The sequence below is a fragment of the Micropterus dolomieu genome, linkage group LG19 (genome assembly GCF_021292245.1).
Source record: "Micropterus dolomieu isolate WLL.071019.BEF.003 ecotype Adirondacks linkage group LG19, ASM2129224v1, whole genome shotgun sequence".
In the NCBI taxonomy this organism is placed as follows: domain Eukaryota; kingdom Metazoa; phylum Chordata; class Actinopteri; order Centrarchiformes; family Centrarchidae; genus Micropterus; species Micropterus dolomieu.
The window spans coordinates 17563532-17591527 of record NC_060168.1 but is presented as its reverse complement, the minus strand read 5'-3'; the positions used below and the strand labels follow the sequence as shown (position 1 = coordinate 17591527).

Below are 27996 nucleotides of genomic sequence, written 5' to 3'. Positions count from 1 at the left end.
GAGAGATTGTGCTTTGGTGAGTAACAGTGAATGTAAACATATGTTTTGTTTGTTTACTAGAAAACTCCAAAGGGCAACTTCTCAATTCAGTCTATTCCCCCTGAAAACCTGTTGAATGCCTAAATAGGTAAAGATCACAGAATTATAATTAAATTTAGCATATTAATTCAAGAGTTTAGAAAACATGTAGGCTATTACACAAGAAAAACAAATAATTTGTTGCCATGTTTCCTGCTATTTGTTTTATGTCTGCTACTGTCACCTGGGTGACGATTTCAAAAGAACACATTAATGGTGTTTAACAGTATTACTGATGCAAGTTTTGTCAGAACTGCTCTATAAACTTGTAAAAACAGGTGTTTATTGTTCTGTATGAACCCAACACTGCAAAAAGGATAGGTCACAACAGCAGTAAAATCTTGTACTAGTAGGCTATCTAGTATTAGGTTTGTCTTGTTTTAACATCATTAGCTATCATTATTATTGTTTATCCCTGTTGCATAGACTATAGGACATAGTCTTTCTGCAGACTGTATTGCTAAACGAATTTGCTTTTGTAGACGTTTATGTAGCCTAATGTGTTCTCACATTTTGTTTGTATTTTAAGCATTTTAATCCTCGGCTGCAGAATCCACAAGGGACATTTGCACGGAGCGAGTTGAGGTAAAGATTTGTCCTGTCCTGTGATCCAGTGGTGAAGAAAGGCAGCAGGGTGGTGGCTTTAGAAAGTCACTGAAAGAGGGAGGGAATTAGAAGTCAAATTAGGAGGAGAAGAGGGGGAGTCTCTAATGAAACATGAGAGAGAAAAGAAGTGTGGAGTCTTGAGGATTAGGCTACTATGAAATCTCTACAAGAGAGAAAGGAAGCAGAAGGAAACGGTTTAATTCAGGCTCCCATTGCTTAGGCTGCTAATCATAGAGAACAACAAGCAGATGTGAGAGTCGACTTTTTCCCTCATTTTGAGCAACAAAGGCCTTTTCATTTCAAGCATTTTCCTCTCTAAGAAGACATAAAACTGAAGTAAGTAGACTATGAGTTTTTTTCTCTAGTGTTCACTATGTTGCCACAGTAAGTGTGTAGGCTATACTGTAATAACGTGCCTAATGTGGCGGCATAACACGTGGCATGAAACTGAGACTTGGCCGTTTTTTTACGTTATATAGTCTACACAAAAGGCAGTGTGTAGGCTACATATGCTGTAGCATATTAAACCCGCGAATATATGTAAAAGGCTCATTGTCTTCACAGAGAGGGTGAAAGTGTCAGTAGGAAATAAAATGAAGGTGAGAAGATTTGTCGGAAGTGACTTCTCGTGCTTTTACAGTAGTTTGTGTCTTTCTTTGAGAAGGAAGCTCTTGCTTTCTGTCAGTTCTCTTAGTAGGTAGGCTATGTCTATAAGCTCGTGGCTGCAATTAGATTTGTGCGTTTTACTAAACTCTCATTTAAATGTTATCACCGTTTTAGCCAAAAGCATTTGTGGCAGACACGTTTGGTTGGTAAAATAAAGACATCGCCTTTGTTGCCTTCATGGGCGGCACTTAAAGTCAGATTTTTAAGAAATATTTTATGATTTAATATAAAAATTACCTGAGAATAAGGACACATGTAGCCCAGGAAATTACGTGTTTAAGTTGGTTGTGTTTCATAAAGTTATTCAGAAACTGTGCAAAGGCAGTGATAACCACAGTGGCAAAAGTAGGCTAAGTTGTCTTATAAGCTACATGGGGACTGCAACTATTATTTATTTATTAATTTATTTTGTTATTATTCAATATAAATAGTGAAACATCATCCTCACATTTTTCCCAGACCGCAAGGTGACATCTTTAAGTTCTTATTTTCTCTGACCGTCAGTCCAAACCCCAAGCATATTCAATTTACAGTGACGAATAACACAGAAAAGCGTCAGATCCTCAAATTTGAGAAGCAAGACCTGACATATGTTTTGTTTGCTACTTTTTTGTTTCTGAAATTACTTTGCTAAATGATTAATCAATTAGGCGTTGGCAATTGATTCTCTGTTTATTAATTGATTTATCAATTAATCATTCCAGCACAATTATAAAATTCTTTTGCCATATGTTGCTCTTTATGCCTCCCTCACTGTGTCACCTGTAGGCAGGTGTGTTATCCACCACTTTTTGAGATTTTGGACAGCACGCGGTTCAGGACGGATCTTTGCAGCGGCCTCCCGCGGAGAGACAGCTGCTTGCCGGCCGGGAAGCCTCGGGGGTTGCGCTTTTTTGGACTCCTCGGGGAACAGAGGCTCCTAGAGAGCGTGGTTTATTTTCTTGGAAACTTGTGAGGATAAAGAGTTTGCCCTGCCGTCCTTTATGTCCTGCAGAGGTTGATAAACACGGCTGGTCGAGGTCAGAAACATCCCCGCGGGGAAAAGAGAGCAGGGCTGGATGGGAGCATTATCAGAAAGACTTGAAAGGAAGCAGGACACGTGATGAATTAAAAGTGGTCAACTCAAATTTTAATACAGAAGCAGCAGAAAAAATTGTTTTTAATCCTAACTAACGTAAATATAATATATAGCTTAATATAACCCCCTTCCCTATAAATACCAACGCTCTCCATGGCCATAACAGTGAAATTGGTCATGGCATGGCAAGATTGCATCAGTCACTGGTGCTCAGGTATTTCAGGAAGCAGCTTCCTTATATGGTGTCTTAGTGCAGACTTCACCTGCTCTCCCTACACACACACACACACTCCACTGTGTTATGAGAAGGGCTCACAACTGCCTGCCAACCATATTTAATTTCCTTTCTCATGTTTTAGCTTGTTTTCAAGTCTTTGCTATGTGCGTTGAATCTTCCCGCCTCACAAACACCAGGATACTCCTTCTTATCACCAAGGCCTCCTATAGTTGTAATTGTCGTCAGCCTGTCAGTGTTCTCCATAATGACGTGACGTTTTCCAGGTAACTGCTGCCATAATAAGCCAAACAGGCGGGAAACTGAGAGGAGGAGGAGGCAACAGGGCCAGATCCCTGTCTTGAACTGGCATGACTCCTGTGTCTTGCATCAGTTGCACATGGTCATATAACCTGATCTGAAACACTCACTGTGGAGCAGCTGATAATGCCTTTGTCGAACACACACACACACACACGCACACACATACACACACACACACTCACTCTGTAGCAGTGACTCTGTGTTGCATTTACAACATTGTCTCCTGAGTGTGTTGCAGGCCCAGCACCGTAAATCGAATCCATCATGTGACAGAAGCCTCTATACAGAGGCCTTAAATGGACTGTGACTGTTCTGTCTGTCCATTCTGCTGGATTAACACACTAACAAATACTTTATAACATTTACCGTCCTGGTTTTTGCAACGTGGTCAGTTTCAAGACTGGTTCTGCACGTAATACTTGTCTGAAATGTTCCATAAAGACACAAGACAGTATCTTAGTGTTTTTGGTCAGACAGAGGGGGCATGGAAAGGATTAATGGTGCTCTGAGTGACACAGCATGCAGAAACTGGCATTCAGTGGGGAAAGCATGTGTAGTAGTGCCAGCTTTATTCATTAATATAATTATGTTAAATGCAGACATTCTGGTTTTTGGGTCCACCCTGCCTTTAGTCAAGTCATTGTTATACAAGAAACCTAATGAGGAGCAGCACAGTTAGTGAGTAGTGAACGTGATGCGCTGACGCTGACAGGACGGCACAGTCGAGATTAAAGATAGGTCAGGATCACTTTACCACAGGTTTTGCATCCTCTGCCAGCATCTTGGAAATGTCTGCCATTGTTATACTATTTTTAGCAGCAGTAGCTCCCACAGTTTCATCTTCTTTCGCTTGTTTCCCTGCTTCAGGCATCTTTAGCGGTTTGTTGGAGGTATAAAATACTCACAGACTCATGCTCTTTTCACTGAAAGCTCTTTTGACTTGACTGTAGGAGCTAGTGGGAAACCTGCCTACTACATCCTCTCCAAACAAGAAGTCCGTAAAATAGCTTTGCTATTTTTAGCATCACAGGATGTTCACAGGCAAAGGGTTTGTGTTGATGTTAACAATTCGCAGGTTAACTCATTAAGAATGTATGTATATGAGATGTGTCCTATGGCAACGATGGTGTCATGGTACAGGTCGTTTGCACAAAACGTTATTTATGAAGCATCTATGATACATATTGTATGATAAGTGTCCGAAGAGGAAGATATACCCCTAACATGGTGAAATGTGTTCAGTTTGATTTAATAAACAATAAAAAATAAACAGGAACATGAAGCCTTCACAAGTGCTGTCATTCATATGTCAGGAAGCCATGGACTGGGGAAAGACTGAGCTGTTAGAGTCATGTCAATATTGAGATATACAGTATTTCCAGTAGAGCTGCAAAGGTTAGTCGATTAATCAATTATTTTATAGGCAGAAATTATTCTGCAGCTATTTCGATAAATGTTTTATTAATTTTTCTTGCAAAAATGCCAACAAATGTATAGTTCCAGCTTCTCTAATGTGAGAATTGGCTGCTCTTCTTGGTCTTACATCACAGTCAGTTGAATATTTTAGATTTTGGACTGTTGGTTGGACTAAACAAGACATTTGCTGAAGTAACGTTGGGCTCTGGGATATTGCAATTATTAAAACAATTGTTAGTTGCAGCCCTAATTTAATTAAAGTCTCACCCCTGATTATAGACACCCAGAACGAACAAGTTAGCCTCGTTACTGCGGTTGATCTCTTGTCTTGTTATGCTCTGTCTTCTCAATACGACGCTCTTGTTGTTTCATGAGCGTCGTCTTGCTCTCTTGCATCGTTGAAAGTTGGGGAGTGGTGTGTGTGTGCTGAAGGCGTTTTCAGCAAGCGGTGTTACAGTTAAAGGGAATTTTCAAACACTGTTTTCAGCACTAAGGCTGTTCACTGGACATAGTTAATTGCATTACACGTACGCCTCTTGAGCACGTAAGCAGACATAAATCTTTCCCATTAGATCCTCTCTCTCCCTCTCACCCATACAACACACACACACAAGCTGAAGATATGCTGGTTATATTTGGATCTTTCTTGTTTTGTTTAGAAGCTTTCCAGATGTGTGTGTGTGTTTCCAGGTGGTCATGACAAACCTGACTTTGTTTGGTCAGCAACGTCATAAGTGTCAGATTTCTGTTTTGTTAGTGTCTGTATTGTTTACATAAAAGCTGTACCACTATTCACTTTTGAACTGTTAATACCAGCGAGATAACCCCAAAGCCAAACTGTGGCTACTTGTTGTTGAAAGACTCCTTGAGTGCAACTCTGTGCTGCTTTCAGGTGCAAATGTCACCCTTTTAAGATGCTGTGCCTATTTCCAGAACAAAAGCAGACAGACAGACAGAGTGCTCGACATTGTTTCCATCGGTCAAAATCAAGGGTGAAATAGCTGTTCTGTTGATAGCAGAGTGGGAGCATTTCTGAGAACAATGCAGTGCAAGGTGTGAGGTACGATTTACAAAACAATCGCTGGTAACATGGGGAGTTGACACCCATTAGGCAATCTGAGAGAAGAATGTCCTGTCTTGAGGGACTTCCTCAGGTCTCCCCACTGGAGTAAACTTAATGAATTATCACAGATTATTTTATTTGTGGAAGTTAACTGAGTGAAAAAAGGAACCCTTTTTTAAACCCTTATGTGGACAAACGGCTCTCTCTGTTCTGGTTAACAATATGTGGAACGTCTTACCCACAGAACTCATAATGGATCATGACTGGGATCCTTTTAAGCTCAAGTTGGAACAGCTTTAAACTGTAGTGTTAACTGTTTGTGTTTTGTACTGTTTGTATTGGAGCTGCAACTGATATGTCAATCAGCGGAAAATTAAGTGGCAAACATTTGATAATCGAATAAAGGTTTAAGCATTTTTTGAGCAAAAATTTCTCTAATTTGGGCTTCTCAAGTGTGAATATTTGCTTTTTTCTTACTCTCCAATGATAGTTAATCAAATATCGTTGCGTTATTGACTGTTGATCAGACAAAACAAAACATTTGAAGAGTTCATGTTGTGGTCTTGGAAATTGTGATGGACATTTGCCTCAACAAGAAAGTCAATTGTAGGTTGATCAATAATGAAAGTAATTAGTTGGCATATTATTATCTTGTTATCTTTTTGCTTTTTGTTTTTATATATTTTCTTGTCTATTTGTATAAAGGCTGATCGAGTGACAAGCCTTGCAAACTAGCTAAGGCACTTTTGTATGCTGTATCATACATTCCTAAAGAGATTCAGTTTATCTACTTTACAACATATATGACTACTTTATAACATATATGCCATGCCTGTGGTGTGGGAGACCAGGGTTCGAATCTCACTGCGACATATCCACCAATGTGTCCCTGAGCCAGACACTTAACCCCTAGTTGCTCCAGGGGCGTGCAACTTCAGATAAATATAGCAATTGTAAGTCACTTTGGGAAAAGCGTCAGCTAAATGAATTTAATGTATGTGGCTTTTATTTATATATATAGAGGAAGGTAACGTGATATATATATTCAGTTAAGACTGTTTCATAGTTGTTGCATCCAGTTTCTTTAATGAAACCTTGCGTGAACATTTAAATTCATTTCTTCCTATCCACTCCCTTCCCATCTTCTCCCTCCATCTGCCACTGTCCCTCCCCCCTCCTCTATCACAGAGCAGCAGCGATGGCGCCCTCTCTCCTCCAGGCCTACAGGAGGCGCTGGTGGATGGCGGTGACGGCAGTAATTGAAAACTTGCTGTGTTCGGCTGTGCTGCTGGGCTGGGGCTCCCTGCTCATCATGCTGAAAAGAGAAGGCTTCTACTCCCACCTGTGCTCAGGTAAAATCAAAATCTGCCTCACTAACCATAAAGTTTTTGTTTGTTTTTGCTTTAACAACTTCAACGACATTGATGATTTGTGTTTTATTTAAGTGATTAGTGTTTTTACACAGCACATAAGATCCCACATTAAAAAATTTATCTATTTTAGTTGGAGTTTGGTAACAACAGTTTATTTTCCTGGGTCTAACCGATCTCAACGCATCGGCAACGGCCATATTTCAGGGTGTTGCAAACAGATCTCCGGATAATGGATATCCGGGCCAAGACTTCCTCTTCTGTACACCAGTCATTGTTACAGTCTGAACCAAGTTTGTCTGTAGGTCCACAGAACATACCTACTACATGAGACGCCCTCTAAATGGTCATAGTTTTGTTTGGTTAAGGTACCAAAGCTACAGGTTTAGGAAATCATCATGGGTTGGTTTTAAATAAGTAACGTTAATCCAGGGAGTTATTATCTCAGGGGGCGTGTTGTGTAGTAAAATGGGTGTGGCATGTAGTAAAGTGGGTGTGGCATACAGTTAAGTGGGTGTGACATGTAGCTTGCGAGACTGCAGATAAACCCTTCTCGTCTGATTACCAATCTCTGAACCCGTTGTCTGTTGTCTGATGAAGATTTTGAATGCAGATACATTTTTTTTAAAAAGCTAACAATTAATATTAAAATAGCTAATCTCGAGGTTTCCAAATTTGGTGAAAAGCTAAATCGTCATCAGACAATAGCCGATAGGTTCCGAGGATGCATTTTGGCCAATGTGTTCCACCTCTTATGCTTTCCACACGGACTGTTTGCCTGCATCTAACCAAAGTCCGCTCAAACGTGATTGGTCAATACTACTACAGGCCAAGCACTGTTTTTGTTGGAGAGAGAGGCTGATTATCATCAGCATCCGTTCTTGCTGGTGAGAGCTTCTTGCACGATTTTCTTTCTCAAGTGAATGCATTATGCTTCCATAGAATATATATTTGTTTAAATATACCTCATATAACTTTTGAAACATTTGTCCATATTTGTTGTAACATCAATGCTTTATTCTCATTTCTGTATTTTGTTAACTTTATCAAATGCACAAGCCCAGTATGTGGAAGGCTAACCACTTCAGTACTTTTCTACATGTTGGGTTCAGAAAATTCAGGAAAAAAGAGAAAAAAATGGTTCATTTTAAAATTATTACACAAGGGTTTGTAACAATGGTGTCTATCTATGTTGTCTACTCCTTCTCACTGATGGCTTATGTCTAACTTCTGTTTGATTATTTTTTGAGATACAAGTTTTGCATCAATGTACTACAAAGAGGCAAAGATTAGAGCAAAGTATTAAAAAGAAATGTGTTTGATTGGGCTTTCTCTGTACGTACTCTTATCACTCTACCATCCACACCCGGCTCCCACAGTCAACGAGTCCGTGGTCGTGTCTCTGGGCAACTCATCTGGCAGTGAGGTGGAAGAGTGGCTCAGCTGTGTGGACCAGGAGGAGATGCTGAATCTGGGCTTCACAATTGGCTCATTCTTGCTCAGCGCTGCCACCCTGCCACTCGGTATCCTGATGGACAAGTTTGGGCCACGCCCACTTCGCCTGGTGGGCAGGTAATGGTTGTAAAAGTAGTCACATTTCTGAGGGAATGAGCTCGTCTGTAGGGATTATGTGTTAAAGTTTCTATGTTCAGTATAATTCACAAACACCTAAACTTGATGAAAAATTGTCATTTGGAGGTTTGACTTTATAAATGTTATGATTCTGAAGTTAAAGCTTCATAAAAAAGGAGCCAACAGTAGTCAAAAAAAGCAGGCAGAGCACATTCTGAAAGTGGCAAGAGACTGTGTGTGTGGATGAATGAATGTAGGTGAGGCACTAGAATGTGTGTATGCACTTCGTGTCTATAGTAAGTAGTAAAATTCTTTCTAATTGGGTGTGAAGACAACTGTACTTTCACATGCAATTATACAGCGGGATGCCAGTAGTATCTTCAGAAATGCGCAAATATAAACACACACACACACAGACACACACACACACATTCCCTCATTCACAATTTTAGCAGCTGTGAAATTGAATAGCCATACCAGACTCTTTGATAATGAGATGAAAGTTAATAAAAATTAAAAATTAGATGTTAATCTGTAGCTGCATATGTAAACAGTCAGGCTGCTAAACTACTGACAGTTTCACTCTTTGGCAGATTAACAATGACTCAACTGCACTGTAGTGCACTGCACTTTTATGTTATTTATGTCAGAAAATTTAGTTTAACTTGTACATCTATATCTTATATCAGTGCTAAACAGTGTCACTCATTTGCACCACACGTTTACTTAAACGGCTGAACGACTTTACAAACACAGACTGTTAATTCACCAGCACTTAGTTGTTTCTTTCACGGCCCTCTGTGATATAATGATATTATATATATATATATATATATATATATATATATATATATGACTTTCAGCATGCTAAAATATTATCATGAAAACTTATCTAATAATTCTGAGATAAGTATTTTGTTAATTTCGAAAAACAGGGCAGACTTTTTTTCTCAAGTAACTGCATTACGCTTCCATAGAATATATACTTGTTTATAGGTACCCCATATAACTTTTAAAACATGAAATATTTCTATATTTGTTGTAACATCAATGCTTTATGCTCATTTCTGTATTTTGTCAGACTTTATCAGATGTGCAAGCCCATCATGTGGCAAAGGGAAGGCCTACCACTTCAGTATTATTCTACATATTGGGTTGAGAATATGCATAAAAGATAGAGAAAATAATGGATAATTTTGTAATTATTACACAAGGATTATCTATGTTGTCTACTCAATCAAGGAATGTAGGTAGGGCAATAGAGTTGTTGTGCATGCACATTGTGTGTATAGTCAGTAGTGAAATTATTTCTCATTGGGTGTGACCACAACCACACTTTCTCATACAATTATACAGCTCTTTACTGTCTGAATAGAGAGGGATGTCAGTATTATCTTCAGAACAGGGCAAATAGACTCAGTTAAATAAAATCTAAAAAAAGAAACTTCAGACTCACACACACTTTCTCTCTGTCATTTTAGCGGTTATGAAATTGAATAGCCACGCAAGATGAAAATTGATAAAAATGGATAATGAGAAGTTTATCTGGAGCTGCATATGTTTAAACATTCAGGCTGCTGACAGTTTCAGTCTTTGGCAGATAACAACTGATAAAGTACGCACGAATTTAGAATGTCCTTTTTCTTTTGTTGTAGTTCGTGTTTCGCTCTGTCCTGTGGTATGATGGCCATATCTGCCCATGACCCTCATGGTGAGTACAAACACACACCACATACACACACACACACTAGATATAAATATATTATTAACAATATATATATATCAAAAGAAATATGTGACAGAACAAATCTGTAAGATACAAATACTTATTGTGGCCAACACGTTTATCTGAATATTGTGTTGCATCAAAAATATTCCACTCAGTCAGAAGCTTCACTCAGTTGTCGTTCAGTGTAAGTTCTGAGAGATAGCTGGAAGCACACCACCTGAGGTCATGGTTTAATTTAAAAAGGCCAGCTGTTCAACTGGAAGAGCAACATTCTCCATGTTAACGTATCCATATCCCCAAATTATTTCCTCCACATTCTTCACACCCCTTCTTTCACAACTGTCTTACTGGTTGCATCAGGCTGCAATGGAAACGACATAGTTTCAGATGGTCGGAGTGTGACTGAAATCAGGGTCAGGTTCGTAACAATGGCCAATAGTCAGCATCCACACTACATTTTTAAATCACGGTGGCTTAGCTGGTGTTGCCTGTGTGCTACCTAATTTTTAAAAAATTCCTACAGCCTGTTTATTGAGGTCTACTACTGCTGCTTCCAATTTATAAGGGCATCAAAAAAGTGCCTGTTGAATCATCTAGCAGAGCCTGTATCTTGCCCCCCACATCTTTCCTTATTTTTGTCCCAACATATTATCTATTATGTTTTAAATGCTCATGGCAGTTTGCAAAAATTAACTTATGTAACGTAGCTTTATTAATTTCTAACCACAGGCCATTACTGTGATAAACAATTTACTCCAGACATGCAGTGTCAGGAACAATTCCTGTGCAATAACCCTGCGACTCTCACTCTTACATTTACCTGTATACTATTTACTATTTATTCATCATTCTGGTAATTCAGTAGCTGTTGTTTATACTGTATATATTGTATCTACAGACCTCATGAACATAATAATACATGGACAAAAATATTAGGTCCAGCATCCTTTGCACTCTGCTCCACTATACTATTGTCTTGCCGTCTACAAATGTTGTTTTGTTTACGGTTGTGTGCATGTGTGTACTGTACACTGTAGTTTGGGTCTGTTTTTGCTGTGCTTGTTGTCCTGTTTGTTAATGCTTGTTTTGTGTATGTACATTAAGAGCAATGCAAGAACACAAAAACAAGCAAAAACACAAAAAAATAGAATTTCCTCCCTAGTATTCCCCCACCAACCAGTTGGGTTCAATCATTCAATTCAACATACTTTATTTGTTTAGCGCCTTTCGTCAAAAATAACAATACAAGGTGTTTGACATGTGGTAAAATTCCAGCAGGTGCTTTTTATATCCATGTCTCTCCACACTCACATAATATACGTATTGAATACTTGGAAAACTTGTAATAATAATACTTGGAATACTTGTATTTTTTGGTTAAATTACGATATTGGTGAATGTATGATTTCAGTGAATACACATTGTTACACTGATTAATGAAGGATTATTACAGATGTAGTGGCTAAACAGGTACACATGTGATTGATTAATATGTAAAGATTGATTTTTATAGAGTGTAGCTAAAAAAACGTTGTGCTTTTGTTTTCTACTGGCCTTTTTAGATGCAAAGCTACAGGTGAGAACTCACTCACAGGATCGCGAGTAGTCAATCTCCCCATCTGTTTCTGAGTTATGGTGCTGAATAATTAACATCATCAAGTCTTGAGTTATGGCCAAGTGCGTTTATGAGGTCACAGTGACCTTAGACCACCAAATCCTAACTGGTTCAACTAAAAACATCCAGGTGGAAGTTTTTCCTAAATTTGAAGAAGTTCTTTCAAGGTATTCCTGAGATATCACATGCACAAGAATGGGACAGAAACCCCAAAACATTATGATTAAAATCTGATAAGAAACAGAAAAGTAAAAATAGGCAAATAAACAGTGAGTAATTAGTTAAACCGTTGAGATGTTTGGAAATTTTGTAGCTGAATCTGAAATGTTTTGTTTTAACCTGTATATATCCACCTTTCGCATCATCTTCAAATTTGTAAACCTTTTAAGCCTTTTAGTGGACACGCTGGAAGACATGTCCTCCTCTTGCTCTGAGAGGGAACAGACTGGCATTAACTCTTCTTCTGTGTTCCTCTTTTCTCTTCAGTTCTGTCAGAGCTCATTTTCTTGGCTCTCTCCCTGAACGGCTTTGGAGGCATCTGCTTGACCTTCACCTCTCTCACGGTGAGACACACAACCAGCAGGAAACAGTAAATAAGTTCTGACTGATTAATAGAGGAAGAATAATACTGATATATACACATGAGGGTAGTGTTGTGATTATTAGACAATCAGTAGCACAAACTGTACATAAATCATCAGTGTGTTGCAGATGTACACACTGCAGATGTTGTGTAGTTGTTTTCAGACTGCCAGGGACAGCTAGCTTCTGATTTACAGCATGAGTAGTATAATTGTCTCTTCTCTGGTCTTGTTATGAATGCTGTAAGGAGACAATCACTCTTCTCTGTGCCAGGTTTCATTGTTTTGGTGGGTGAGTTTCTGCCCACATGCTCAGCGATACCCGTATTTTGATGGCCGTTGTGCTTGTTTTTAACGTCTGTGCGTAAGACCTGTTGTGACAGAAAAATATGACAACGAGGGAGAAAAAGGAAATGGCCACTCAACTGTGGAATAGACCGTGTTTGGGAGTTTCATCATGTTAAATAATCATGTAGTCAGGATAATTTTTATCTGTCACATGTTGGCACCTTTTTTCTCTGACAAAATTAAATGTGTCTGTCGTGGTTACATAACTCATATTCTGCAGTACTGATGTTGGGTGATGTTCCTGGAACTAATGAGCAGGTGGGTTTTGGTAGCTGAGAGTCTCAGCGTGGTCGAGGCCTCTATTTATCTCAGCTGAGGACACAGTTTGCGTTGTGACTGGGAGCCGTGTTTGTTGACATTCACATCAGGCATGTGTATTTGCGTGTGATATGTCAGCTGGTACCAACATTATCAAGTGTGTTTTATTGTTGCCGCTGTCTCTTGTGTCCTTGCAAGCATTTAGGTTTGTGTTGCGTATCGGTACTACATGTGAGTGTTAACAATGTTTCCATTCGAGTTGCACGTGACTTCTGCCAGATTTGTCTCCGCCAATAACAGCCTGTAGTTCACCACACACCCTCCACAAAGCCCGGCCCACTCACCTCTATTCAAAACACTCAAGGCCACACTTTCTCTCCACTGTCTCTTCCCTCCTCTCTTGCTTCCTTCCTTCTTCCTTTGTCCCCGTCTTCTTATCTTCCCGCTCTCTCACTTGTGTCTCTGTACCGTCCGGCAGTCAGCAGAAAATCGATGCAGAACCTTTTCAACTCGGCATGACTGTGCACACGTGTGGATGTACGAATGGTTATGTACACACAGGGAGACGAACACGAAACAGATGTTTAGATAATGAGGGTCCAAGCTGAGTATGGACAGATGACCCTCTCCTCTGACTCTGTGTGCTGACTTTAGGCTGGTTCTGTGGAAAAGAAGAGCTGAGACATATGTCTCTGTCCATCCATATTAAAGTCAACTGTGCCACCAGATCTCACTGAAAATTGCTAGCAATGTGAAATAACAGCTGATGTGGCTGTTTTACAGAAGGAAAACATCAAAGAAGTTTGTTCCCTATTGAGATATGGTGCACGTAAAGGTCTATTTGGTGATTGTTGAGACAATTACATTAAACCCAAGTAGGGGTCGGCTGGGTAGCTGGTTGGTTTTGAATATGTTTTCTATTATTTATTATTATTGTTTCTAATACAATTGTAAAAACGTATACATGCAACATAATACAATTGTATAGAGTTAATTGTTTTTTGTTTTCTTTGGGTTGCAGTTAGTTACCACAGTTTTGTTTGTTCTGTTCTTCTTATGGCCTGGCTTGGTGCCCACCTTGTGTGTATATCTGATGAACTTGCCCCTACTATATTGATTGTGAGCTCCCCTTGCACTGGGTTAATGTGTCAGCTGGTGTGTCTGTTATGGGGTAATTGATCTATCAGCCAAACTGTCTCCTATAAATTAGTTGATCGATAAAAAATGTAGCAGGAATTAATCCATCACACAGTGCAAAGCATGATTCAAGCTGACAACATGACACAAGTGCACATATTCACGGAGCCTTAGTTTCACACGAGTCTCTCTCTCTCTCACACACACATGCACATACAGTGATGAATCCTGGCAATGAAGATACACGTCATGTGGCATCTCCAATGGAATCAGAACCTGTTTGCTTCCTTGTGACTCGTTGTAGCAGCATCACAGCAACATTTTAGTGTTTGGCCACTAACACACGCTCACATAACCCTAGCACAGGAAGACACTGTGCTCTTTCTATTCCATTAATCACACACAAACACTTGAGTAATGTTCACCTCCCCCTTCTCTTTGTCCCTGTCTGACCCCTGCGTCTCTCTTTCCCTCCCTCTTTCCATCTCTAATGGGGTTGGCTGTACAAGCATTGACTGACCTCCACGCTGTTGTTGAGCAAATGATGGCAGACTGAGACACACACACACAAGCACGCACGCATGCACACTCATGCCAGCATGATTTAAACCATGTGCTTGAGGTTGATAGCTCAAATGGATTATGAAACAAGACAAACCTGTTCTATTGAGTTATTGTTTAAGGAACAAACAAGCGTCCTTCTATATTCAATTACCAATAATGAAGGACACAATCCTCTGATACTGAGGGTCTGTCATATGATTTGATACAGTTACGCATGGCTAATAATAATATGCAACAATAGCAACAATAAAATACATGTTATTATTAGCTGGTGTAGTGGGGAAATTAAACAAGTTTCTAGCACAAAACACATACCATAATATCATAACATACAACATTTAAACTTTAAGGAATGTTTTGAACATTGCTGGTGAAATAATTTAACTGCGTGACCTTGATCGAAGTAGTTAATTCCCTCGTGTTGTGCGCACATTTACTGTGTATAGTAATAATACATAAAGTCTCGTTGCAAACAAAAGCTGGCAGAGAAATACAAATTCCTCAGATGTAGCCAATAAGTTGTAAATCAATGAGTCACACAGCATTAGTTCATCTGAAAGATTGCAGTGTGCAGTGTGTGACTGTTTTATTTCAGGATAACTTCTGTATTTTTCAATCTGGACCCTATTTTCCCATAGTTTTGTGTCTATGTGACTAATTGGGACAATATTTTTTAAAATTGGTCCAGTAGTACTGAGCGAGCACACTGCAGTCAGCAGCAATGAGACAGGGCTGCAACGTAATCCTTGTGGGCAATTGTGCCTCTGTGTGCCTGACATCTTTATGGAAACGATCCCTACAGAGATAGAGCCTTTTTTAAAAGAGCAGCCACTATAATGTTCTCATCAGACACTGGACTCCTTGACAAAAATTTGAATTTTACCCCTCTGGTCTACTGCTGCCTTGAATTTTGGAGATTGTTTCCTATTGAACTGTAAAAGTTGTTTCTTAACTTGATAAAAGTTTGAGGTTTGCTCCATGGTTGAATGTGGATACATCTTTTTTCTTCCTTTGCAAAAACTATTAAAAACTGACCTGCAAAACAACTTTTTTCCTAATATTTGGTTGAGACTGATCTCTAGCCTCATTACCCATGCAAACACACCCTTGTGATTTTGAAGTTCATGTAAGGGCACTGTTGCATATCATAGAGGTGGATTCACACTAGCCTTTCAGAAGCACACAACCTTCAGCAAGTGTACTTAACTACCATTAAAGATGAATATTAACTATGTACGGTATGCCTGCAAGTTTGTGTGTTGCCTGTGTCACATTGGTATTGAAGGCGTGAGGACAGTCCTCTTCCATGGCATTGCCCTTCAACAGTACTGGCTGCATGCAGGGGCCTGTCTGATCAAAGTGCAGAAAGATTGGCTGAGCTTCTTTTAAATTTGCTCAACAAACTTGGGCATTTGGGAATGACTCTTGGGTAAAATACAAAGAAAGCTCAAGAAGCGAGAGTCACACTTCATGGTTAGAGGCTTCCATAGAGGGCAGTCGGACCACTTTACATTAGACCACTTTTGTGTTATAAAAGTCTTACTGAAGCTGAACAAGAGCACTGTGAGGGAAAATGGTTTGACCAATCTGTGAGAAATGGCTTCAGAGAACTGAGGTGGAGAGAAGAAGCCAGCGCTAATCAGCTGTGTGTTTAGTGGTTCCTGCTGAGAGCTGCATAGACAGAGAGGGGCTGAAGCCGCAGCCTATCCTTGCTTAGTTTTCTACAACTCTCTTTCTTCTTCCTTTCCTGTTCCCTGTTATTCCACTTTCTCCTCCCGTATTCTACCTCTCTACCCACATGTTCAGAGCTGCATTAAAACTTCAGTGCTCATTAAGCTACTATTTGGCCCGTTCTCTCGGTGATTAAGGTCTTAATTAAACTCAGTGCCAAAGTCTTACAACACCCAAGTGGGTGAGCACAGCAGGAGTAGAGCCTGAGCTAATTAGTCGTGACAAGTGAACGGCCAAATCTCCATTTGTGTGTGACTCTCTGACAGCAATTGACCCTCGTGTGCCTCTACAGAGTCACGCGTGGTTTCTTTTCACGTCCCCCTGGCAGCGTTAGCATGCAGGGCATGTGCTGCAAGGCCCTGTGTGAAATATGTATTTTATGAGAACTGCCAGAACTCAGCAGTGGGAATCACGCCTGCTGCTGGCACATGCACACACACATGTCACGCTTTGTCTTTACTTTCTGCCTCACACATTTATCTCTCAGACACACTAGGGGTGCTGCTACCACCCTTCTGAAAGCAAACGTCCGTTAGCTGATATCTCACATGGCTGGAATATCTTTGCTTTAACATTAGTAAGAGATGCAAAATCCCCTGTGTGCTGAGGGCCCTCTCGCCTACATACCACAAACCTCGACAGTCCAGCGCTGTAGATCACATGGCCACAGACAGGCTGTGAGGTATTTCGATTCTCAGAAGAGCTGAATGAGGACGGGTGTTCCCTGGGATATTTTTCTGATGTCGCTCAGACAGTCAGGCTCTTTCTCTTGAACATCCTCAGGAAGGCTTTTTTTCCTGTTTACCTGCCAAATTGCTGTTGTGTCAGCTCTGAGGTGATCTCATGCTTCCTTCTACAAAACACAGGCACACACACACAACCAGACATAAACCATCACCATCGGCTGATGTCCAGACGGCAGCTGACCCCCTCACAAAAACATCTACTTTCACAGAAAAGCTCACATGTAAATTCTCACCTACATCCATCCACCTTTACATCTTACTGGACTGAGGAATGTCCATATGGGGTTATAAACTTCCTGGAAACTCTTCCCTGTGAGTTATTTCATAAATTCTGACCCACCAGTGAGACCTCTGCAAGTGTATAAATAAATATCAAGGTTTTGTGACTGCATCATTATAAAGCATATAACATTTTAAAAAGATAATCATTTACACAGTCTAGGTTTCTATGTTTTGGGGAATCGAGATCCTCTCCCGGCCTTGAATGCACATGCAAGGAGAGGAGAGGAACAGCAAGAAAGAAAAACACAAAAACAATCTCACAGCTCTGACCTAAACCTTAATAAATGTGGACAGACTAACATAAGGAATATAGAAGAAGGATAAGGATATATATATATATATAAGATATAACAATAATAGTAAAATAGTAATAATAATAATAGTAAAAGAACATGCATAAAAGATTAAATGTAAGAGGACACAATTCTCTGCCATAACAGTAACAAACCCACAGATAATTATCGCTTGGCACTCTGCAGTTGCCTTCAGCTCTACGAAACTTTATAGCCTCTTTCATCTTGTTGTTTTGGTTTCCCGACCTCCAACTTTACTGTTTTGTTTCACTCTCACCCCTCTCACATTTGTCAATTCCAGCTGCAGCAGGCAGCTGTTTTCAAAAAAACCTCTAAAGACCCAGCTGTAGACTAAGTTAGCGGCTAGCTGGTTATTTAGCACCTTAAGAGCCGGAGGTGGGACCAAGTCACAAGTAAGCCGGACCGATCGAGACAGGCAAGTCCGAAGACAATCTCACAGCTTGTCAAGTCTGACAAGTCCCAAGTAAACTTTGAGTGTTGAGTCCTAACAAGTCATAATGTGCTCTTCACCAAATTAAATACCATTTCATGTTTCATAATTTCACATTACTCATTGACTTAAGAAACATCATTAATTTATTTGAATTTTAAAATTTAATGCTTCTTTTTAAAACATTATTATATTTGCATTACCCCAAAATCCTAAATAGCCCCTGAAATAAGAAATAGTAATTCAACATTATTAACTTTAAACAGCATGTAGAGCGCAAGAGGATGACAGCAGAGCAGTGTTTCCCGTAGTTGACTGCTTTGTGGGGGGGATGGGCTCTGAGGGGGCTCTAAGGGGGCTCTGTGTGTGTGTGTGTGTGTACGTGTGTGTGTGTGTGTGTGTGTGTGTGTGTGTGTGTGTGTGTGCGTGTGCGTGATGTAAAGCAAAGCAGGTGGTAGGTGAACTATACTATATAGTGAGATATATTGTATTTCAGTGCGGAATGTAACGAGTTGCGCTAAATAACGCTGAAATACAAACGTGGTGTTCTGTCCAGAGATGCAGTGACTTAAACCAGCAGTGAGAAAACTATAAATTGGAATGACGTTAGAAGACGCGGACATAGTAGATATTTTACAAGCACGGACCAGGTAAAGCAACACTCCTGGTTTAGTGTAAGTATAAATAATAATCCATCCATTAACTATGCCCGCTTATCCTGTATGGGGAAGTGTAAAATGCCACAGGCTAAAGCCAATAATGTTAAAGTTATAGCAGTTATAACCCCAGGTCATGTCAACTTGAGCTGAACTGAATCACAGCCTGGCAGAAAGTGAGTTTGGACTTTTAGGGAAGGACAAGAGCTACAGCTGTAAATTTCTAAGACAAAACAAGTTCCACTGATTGTTTTTTTCCATTAACTTGTTATTATAATCAGTAGAAGCCAAAGTTGTATTTGAGATTAAAATTAAATTAATTGCACAGCTCTATGTTGATGCAATGCAACATAGTTTTTTTATATATCATAATTTATAAGCCCCTATTTGGGCTTGTTGTCCTGCCCTGAAGTGGCCAAAAAAATCATTTAATTCAGGTTTAGATAACTTTAATGGGAACTGAAATACTTTTTACAATGCTTATATTCATTTCTTCATCTTAGAATAGTAAATAACGTTCTGAATTGGTTGGTTTATTGTTTTCATTAATTGCTAAAAGTGTGAAAAAAATGTTGCTTGTGTTCCCAATTTCCCAACTGTGACTTGACGTCATTTGAAAATGCACACACCTGTGGGAGGAAAAAAGAAAGGAACACTGACACGACACAGTGAACCCCGAACCCGCGGGGAGATTAGGGGATGCTAGCAAAAGTTTGGATAACCCTGATCCATGTTGAAAGAGAATAATGAACTTGTCATGCAACACACCTAAAATCCCACACATGTGATTTTATAATTGTAATTGACCCATTTAAGATTCTAATCAAAAGACACCGAGTGTGCTGGCAGCACAATAGGTCATTGTTATGTTTGCTAAGCTTCTTACTATTGTAAATAGGTCGACCTGATATATGATGTGTTAGTGCCTGGTGCCCGCCACCTTGTCCCCTTTACTGTGTGTCATGAATGTCCCCACGCTGGGTCCACAGAGCCCTCTGAATTTCATTGAGAACTGACTATAGATCGGCCTCCACATGTTTAATCCTACCTCAAAGAATTTGTTGAACTAGCAAGAATAAAGACGGTGGATGTCTGCCTGAGTATAGCTTAGTCTGTGTTTGAACTGTGGAGTCTGGAACCAAACTGGGTCATGGCTTTGTTTCTTGTTTCCTCATGACATGGAAACTAGTATTTTTTTAATGAGTCTGCTCTGCAGAGGGAGAGATGGGTTACCGGGTGCAAACTCTATAGGCAGGAGCAGTTCAGTGTCTAAAGAAACTCCTCAGTGTGGTTCATCCTGGTTACATAAAGCAGCTGTCTGCCCTCTGTTGGTCAAAATAACATACTACACTTAGATTATTTTTTGACTCATGACAACCCTGAGATGTTACACACACAGGCTGAATGTATTTCATGCTGTTGAGGTCTAACATTTTTTATTAGTGTAATAACTGACATCTAATGTGTCTATATATATCATTTCTTATTTCTCCTATCCTCTGTCCCTGCAGCTCCCCAACATGTTTGGTTCTCTGAGCTCCACCATCATGTCTCTGATGATTGGTTCTTACGCCTCCTCTGCTGTCACCTTCCCTGGAGTCAAGGTACATTACGAAGGGTATATTAGAAGAAATTGAAGATAATATTCACAGTTTTCTCAAATAACTACTCAAATAATTTTCTCAAATAAACCATGTAAATAAACTGTATAGCCATAGTACTACATAATGAACATTGTGGGTGAAATCAGCGAGCAAAATTGGAATTTCTTCTCAACAAAAGTATCAAAAAAATTTTCAGTCAGTGAGGGTTTTTTTGGGAGAAGTTGTGGTCAAGCTACCTGCAGCATCAAACTTAAGAACATGACTAATGTTGTGTGGAAGTATAGATAAGCAAAAGTTTGTTACCATGTTCACCAACTTTACTAGGTGACAATATGTCAGTGTTCTGTTGCCCCCAAGTGGCTAAAAACATAAATGAATGCACCTTTAAAAGTAAGTGCATGTTGCTTGAAAAATATAATAACCCCCTCTCTCTTCTTTCCAGCTGATCTACGATGCCGGCGTGTCCTTCCAGGTTATCATGTGGGTGTGGGCGGGTCTTGCCGGGTCTGTCTTTTTCAACTGTTTCCTCAACTGGCCCACAGAAGGTTTCCCAACACCTGACGAGGTAGACTACAGGTCAGTGTGGATGCCAGCCTGTCGCTTTGTCTCTTTCCAGAGACACAAAAAATGTTTATCAGAACATCGCTCATTCATCTAACCTCAATGTGTGTGTATGTTTATATATAAAACAGCAAGATCCTAACACTACAAGAGCTGCCTTCGTCAGACCAGAAGGTTGTTGGAAAGAGACTGAGCCAGAAAAATGGAGACGTCCGACATTCGACAGAGAAACTTCCTAATGGAACTGACGCTGAACCCAGTGAGTCAACAAACACACACACAACTGCTATGCTTGAAACCATTCATGCTTTATATCAATACCTCTCCTTTTTTTGGATTGTGTCCCTTTAAAACAAAACTTGGGACCCCTCATTTACAAGAAAAGTCTTAAAAGAAACAATTCATTGTGCAGAAATTTGCTTTTTTCTGACTTCACAAAAATATCTGAGGGGTCACGAGATTATTAAAGGTTCAGTGTGTAATATTTAGGAAGATATATTGCCAGAAATGCAACTTCGTGGTGAATTAAGACCCTACATAATGAACCGTTATGTTTTTATTACCTTAGAATGAGCCATTTCCATCTACATACATACTGCCATTTTTCTACAGTAGCCCAAACAGACAAACTACTCTACAGAGCACCTTCCGTCACTACATTGAATACGTACGAAGAAGAAGAAGAAGAAGAAGTCCTAGTAGTAGTAGTCATCTGGTTTGTTAGAAGTAAGAAGAGAAGTGATATTTGGACAAATGGAGGACCACACGTATTATTTAGCACAAGAGCCGACAGAGCGTGTCGGCCAACATATGCCGTTTTTCCATTACCAGTACCAGCTCAACTCACCTCGACTCGGTTTAGCCGTGCTCCGTTTTCCATTGCAGATAGTACCCAGAGACAGAACCCATCAACGTAGCTGGTCGTCATAGCAACGCCACACACAACGTAATGCGACACACACACAGCTGTCTCTAGATTTAAGTTAACACATTTCAACATTACTCAGAATTTCCTCTGCCGTTGTTGCTGCAGCGGTCTGTGTGACGGCGGGACCAGAGGGCCCTGTGAGCGGGCGGCTGGCCGGCCTCGGGAGCTCTTCCCGTGGGTCCGCCACTTGTGGAGTTCCTCAACTCCAAAAACTTTCAAGCACAATTTTGTTCCACCATCAATTTTTGTAAGACTGTCAATATTCGAAATCTACACAGATGATTTCTCACCTCAAAACTTCTCAGAAGTGGATTTAGTGATGAAATAACGTATGAAAATTGTAAAATATAAAACTTTCTGTTGCTGGCCTCTGTCCGGCGCGCACAATGATGATGCAGTGATTATGGACGATTCTCTCTGACCAATGAGTAGTCTTCCATGTTTTCAAGTCACATTTTAGTATTGCCTCAGCTTGCTTGGAACCTCGGCAGAGGTGATATGAAAAAAAGTACCTGGAAGCAGGGACAGGTACAACTTTTCCACAGTGGAAAACCAAAACAAGGCAAGCAGAGTCGAGGTGAGTCCAGCTGGTGCTGTGCAGTAGAAAAGTTGCTATAGTTTCTACTACGTGCTTGCAAAGGGAGGGGTAAGCGGTGATTGAGCCGTTGGTTGCAATCTGCAACCCTCACAAATAGATGCCACTAAAACTTACACAATGAACCTTTAACAGGATAGAAGGGGTCATCCCTCTGTGGGTTGCGACCCCCTGGTTTATATATGACTTATATATGACTATATATATATATATATTTATATACATATATATATATATGACTGCTTTGCTGAAAGAATGACAGACTGGATGCCGCACAGCTTATGCATTTAAACTCTGACTAGAACAAAATCCTAATCACCTGCTCTTAACTTCTCTTTGTGTATGAAAGTAAATGAATGAACTCACGTTGGACAACACTGAACGTCTCCTCCTCTCTCAGACGCTGTTCCCTTCCGTCGGTCTGTGTTCTCTCCCATCTTCCTGTGGAGTCTGATTACCATGGGGATGACCCAGTTGAGGATCATCTTCTTCATGGGGGCGATGAACAAGATGCTGGAGTTTATGGTCACCCACGGTAAAGAGCATCGTGAGTGTCAAACCCTCAACCACATTCTCAGCAAACAATTACTGTTAAACATAAAAGACTTACTGACAGAGTGGGTCTTTGTTTTGTATTTCAGCATCTGAGCAGCTGGTGATAGAGGCAAAAGAGAAAGGTGAGTAGGGTAATAAAACATCTTTAAATTTGTATACTTCGTGTCTGGCATATGTGTTTTTTTCTTCATCTTAATTTGATTTAATATGTCCTCCTTCAGTGAGTTTCTACTCGTCCATTTTTGGCACACTGCAGCTTCTGTGCCTGGCCACATGTCCTCTTATTGGATACATCATGGACTGGAGGATGAAGGAGTGTAAAGAGGACAAGACTGTCTCCCCAGCTACAGAGCAGAGGTAAATGTCAAGTCATGACAGTTTAAAAGTTGTAGAATCAACAGTATTGATACAATTGATACAAATCACAGTGTCTACATTCAAGAAAATCGTGAATATTCTAAACATGACATGGTCCATTTTGTTTGATGAAACCAGATGTGACAGACAATGCATGTTAATGTTGGATGGTGTCATTATAATGGTCCATTATAATAGTCCAGCATACTATTAATGTTAAAACACCTCCCCCATCAGACAGACCAGTGGACCCAAGAGAGACAGTAAGATCCAGAAAGTGACAAACGCCATGAGAGCCTTTATTCTCACCAACATGCTGCTGCTCATTTTTGGATGCTGCTGCCTCATAGACAATCTGCCTCTACAGGTAGCACAAACACACACACCTGAACACACACACACGTAATGGCAGCCAGAGAACAAGCAAAGAATAAATCGATCCAACGCTCAGATCCATTGATTGTGTCGCTTCTTTACTCTTTTCCTTCCTCAGATCTTGACCTTCATCCTCCACACTATGGTCCGAGGCTTCATCCACTCCTGCTGTGGAGGCCTTTATGCTGCTGTGTGAGTGCTGCAGAGCCACCTCATAAACCACACCATCTGAAGCTCTGTGTAACGCATTCACATCTTAGAGGAAATGGAAAAGCATAACCTAGTTTCCAGTTCATTAATAAGATAATAAACGTGCAAGTTTACAAGAGAATAATATTTGAGACCTGACAAGACTATTTCCTGACCCATTTAGAGCTGTTTTCCAGCACCATATAAACACCAAACAAAGCAGCACTTTACAATGTGATAAAGGCAACCAGATGTGGTACAAAAGTAGGTGATGCTGTATTATGTGTGTTAAACAACCACACCACTGCAACCACTCAACATATTCTTTTATCAAAAGGCTCAATTAAATCAAAAGTCTACTGCTGAAAAATGCATTACAATATTAAATGATGTAAATAATTACAGAACATGTTGTCATGTAGGTTTCGTGGTAGTCCATTACCACACAAGACAGCGTGTGGGCCTGTACGCAGCAGAAATATGTCCCTATGTTAACTGGAGGAATGTAAAAATCACTACGACAGGCTTTCAGCATCCAATCAAAACATAACTCACTAAAAAGTTACATTGAGTGTTTTATGAGCTGAGAAGAGCTCACTGTCTCGGTTTCCTATATTGCTTCTTCTGTGCTCTTAGACTCTGGCAGTGATTAACAGTTTCCCATCATAAATTTGTACCACAGAAAGCAACAGCTCATTTGTTTTATAGCATTTTCCTTACTGATGTGGGGCTCACTGTCATTTCATTTGGTGTTTCAAACTTTTGTTAACCACCCGTATCTCTCCCACAGCTACCCGTCCAACCACTTTGGCACCCTGACAGGCCTCCAGTCCATGATCAGCGCTGTGATCGCTCTGCTGCAGCAGCCCCTCTTCATCGCCATGGTGGGACCACTGAAAGGAGACCCGTACTGGGTGAGGATGCACACTTATCTCCAACTCCAAACACCTCCAGCGATGTATGGAGTTATATTTGTGTCTCAGTTCCGAGGGCGCAATGAGACATTTTGAGCACCGTAAAAAAATGTTTTGAAGCACATAAATTACATTTTGTAGAGAAATTATAACTGCTGTATGCTCAATCAATTTATTTGCATGTTTGCTACATTATAACCACATAATCCCACAGAAATAACCTCTGACTCAGTTTTTCTCATTTGCTCATTCCCTTTTCCCTGATGGCTGATATTCAAAATAAACTCTGACACCCACTAGGAAGTGTATGATTGTAACGATCCACCTGTGTCATCCAACTACCCCTCAGATCAACCTCGGCCTGCTGATCCTCTCATTGGCTGGCTTCCTGTTGCCGGGTTACCTGTTCTATCACCGCAGACAACTGGTGAGGGAAAAGGAGGCGAGAGACAAACGGGCCGCCGAACAGGAAATGCTGGTGCTCAACCACAACGAGGCCAACGGCTACAAACCTCACAGCAACGGCCTCACTGCCGTAGAGGCTTAGAGCGATTTGGGGAACTGTAGGATTTATTTTTGGATGTGCCTTCAAAATGAGCACCAGCGATCCACTCATCCACACATATTTACAGTGTTGTTGTTTTTGGACATTGCTGGTGCACATTTTGCTCACCATAAACCATTTCACAGAGCAAATACAATCCTCTTTTTTATATGACTCAGAATTAGACTTTAAGTTACTTGTGATTTTGGGAGAAGCAGTGTCATCATCATTTGTAGCTCTTTATTTATTTTGGTTTAGTTCAAAGAGCCAAATTAGTGTGATTTAAAGCCATAGATTTCACTCATAAGCACACGCAAAGACACATGCACACATCCCAGTATGGCCTGTGTGTCAGAACTGTGGATATCACGGTACTTGAAATACTGTTACATAGTTTTCAAAGATAATCATCACAATCCTCACTGACACCAAAGAACAGCTTAAAGACACTAGGAGAGCTACACAATCTACTTCAGTATTGTTTCAGAAGTGCGTTTACCGAAGCAAACTCTTAGTATATTGTGCTGTTTCTACTGTAATCCCTTAAGCAAAAGCTATCTATAAAACACTGTTAAACGCATACAAGCTGGCGAAGAAAATGCAAAGCATGTGAACATCTGAATACCAGAATTCTGGTACATGTGAAGAAGCTTTTGGGACATTTTCAGAGCCCAGTTATTCACACACACACACAGATAGGCTGGTTGTAGAGACACCTCATCTACCTCCTCTGTTTCCTTTTTTGTACTGTCTCTCTGCAGCCGACCCCTATGTCTGTCCATCTGTTTTTCTCACATTAGGAAATGTTAATAATTTGATAGTCAAAACACCCAAATTGAATTTCTCCTTGTGCAGTCATGTTCTTTAGAGGTATTACTGAGTCAGCCCTTTGTATTTCCGCAATTTTGATATGTAAAAAAAAAACCATTTTTATGGAAATTTAACGAGGAAAAGTATGACTGATTTTTAAATTCTGACACACAGTGTGTGTCAAAGTTAATGAAACACTTTGTACTGCTTTATGCACAGAAATGAACTAGTGTGTGTATGAATATGTATTTAAGTGTCTTTTTATACTCTAGCTGCAGTAGCATTGAAAAGGGAAGCGTTGGTTTCAGCATCAGTAAATGTTCTTTTGTAGTGTGCTAATTATAAATGAAGCTCAGATGATTGGAGATGTGTATTCTGCTTTTGCCTTTTTGCGTTAGTCATGTATTGATTTTGGAGCAAACCAACATCCACCAGAATTGTTTTTTGTAGAAGGAACTGAGGTGTGTCTTGTATTTTATTACATATTCTGCTTGCTTTACTAGATATGGGTGTGTACAGTATATTAACTGATGGCCGAGGAGACACTGGCTGTGGCTAAACTTGATTTTTTTCCCTGTGATTTTTCTGCTTGGATGCTCAAATTCACATTAAAAAGACAAATCTAGTTGCAGCCCTTGATCCCTTTTTTTCAACTGGCTGCTGCAGATCAAAACAGAAAAATTTGCGTTCTTCATGTTGGTTCTGCACACAGCAACAACATGATGTAGATCTATGCAATCAGCTGTAATGTATAAATTATTATTTTTTTTTGACTCTATCCATTTCAGTGTCAGGACAGCTCAAGCAGATTTTCCCTTTCTTTTCTGATGAACTTCTCTCCTGCTGTCTGGTTCAGCCTCTTGAATCTTTGCTCTCTCACTTTAAAGGAGATTCTGTTTTTTGTTTTAAGTACGTGCCTTTTTCCATCAACCAAAGCCATGTATAGGGACTGCAAGCTAGTCGACAGGACGGCACTTTTCCTCAGGAGAACACACCGGAATGCCTTACAACACAATACTTTAATCATGCAGTAAATACCAGTTTGGTTAAAATGTTTGGTTCGTGTTGATTGTCCCAGGTGTTGATTCAGCTTGGTTGTCATCTCTGAGGATGTACTTTGAGTAGTTTAGTTTAAATGCTGTTAAGTGCAGTAAGCATTTCAATCTGTGTTTGAGGTTTTCCTGTTCGATTAAGGTTGTTTCATTCCTCTGTCTGTAGTACAGTATTTTGTAATGTCTGAGACAAATGTACCAACAATTCCAGTAAGAACTATCTAACCTTTTGGTACGTCACTAAGTTGCTGTTAGCCCTCTATTAAACCTGACAAATACTGCCAAATGGGGTTTAAGGTAATGTGACTCCCTTGTACTTACCAATAGTTGCAGCATGAATCAACACCTCTGACAGTCTCTTACACAAAATTAAATCATCTAATATTTTAAGACTATCATCTACAGTGGCTCACCTCATCTCTCAACCCTTGGGGTTAAAGCGTTGGTATGTCATGCTAAATGTGCACCTTTCTTTCTTGCCTTCAACCAATATCCAGCTTATGTATTTGATAAACAAATAAACATATGAATGTAAACGTACTGTCTTAAGTGACTTTTTTTTGCCATCCATTCAAACAATTCTCTCACAGCAGCAAAAGAGCCTCAGCATCAGCTCTGTTTGTCAATATGTACCTAATCATATAATCTTAATAACCAACAAATCCTACAAGCAGACAAAGACACAAAGACAATAACCAGTTTATTTGATTTTGGCATTATGGTCAAAAGATATC

At 40.0% G+C, this 27996-nt stretch overlaps 1 protein-coding gene across 2 annotated transcripts; it reads left to right on the top strand.

The window, feature by feature from the left end:
- The first annotated feature begins 316 nt into the window (after positions 1-316).
- Positions 317-27798, top strand: slc43a1a (solute carrier family 43 member 1a). 2 transcript variants are annotated; one of them, XM_046031444.1, is made up of 16 exons: positions 317-446; positions 608-663; positions 6634-6797; positions 8195-8387; positions 10043-10098; positions 12218-12294; positions 20290-20382; positions 20825-20958; positions 21075-21202; positions 22867-23013; positions 23108-23143; positions 23243-23378; positions 23616-23745; positions 23872-23945; positions 24733-24856; positions 25206-27798. In XM_046031444.1, exons 3-16 carry the CDS (start codon positions 6644-6646, stop codon positions 25401-25403), a joined length of 1680 nt encoding a protein of 559 aa, XP_045887400.1. In that variant the 5' UTR covers positions 317-446; positions 608-663; positions 6634-6643; the 3' UTR covers positions 25404-27798. The 2 variants fall into 2 exon arrangements, with proteins under 2 accessions (XP_045887400.1, XP_045887399.1); XM_046031443.1 differs by having other exon boundaries at positions 608-1020.
- Positions 27799-27996: the final 198 nt, after the last annotated feature.

Coding starts and splice junctions, on each gene's coding strand:
- slc43a1a (XM_046031444.1), top strand. CDS start 6,644: ATGGCGCCCTCTCTCCTCCAGGCCTACAGGAGGCGCTGGTGGATGGCG. Junction 8,388..10,042: donor CCACTTCGCCTGGTGGGCAG/GTAATGGTTGTA, acceptor CTTTTGTTGTAG/TTCGTGTTTCGCTCTGTCCT. Junction 23,379..23,615: donor TCCCCAGCTACAGAGCAGAG/GTAAATGTCAAG, acceptor CTCCCCCATCAG/ACAGACCAGTGGACCCAAGA.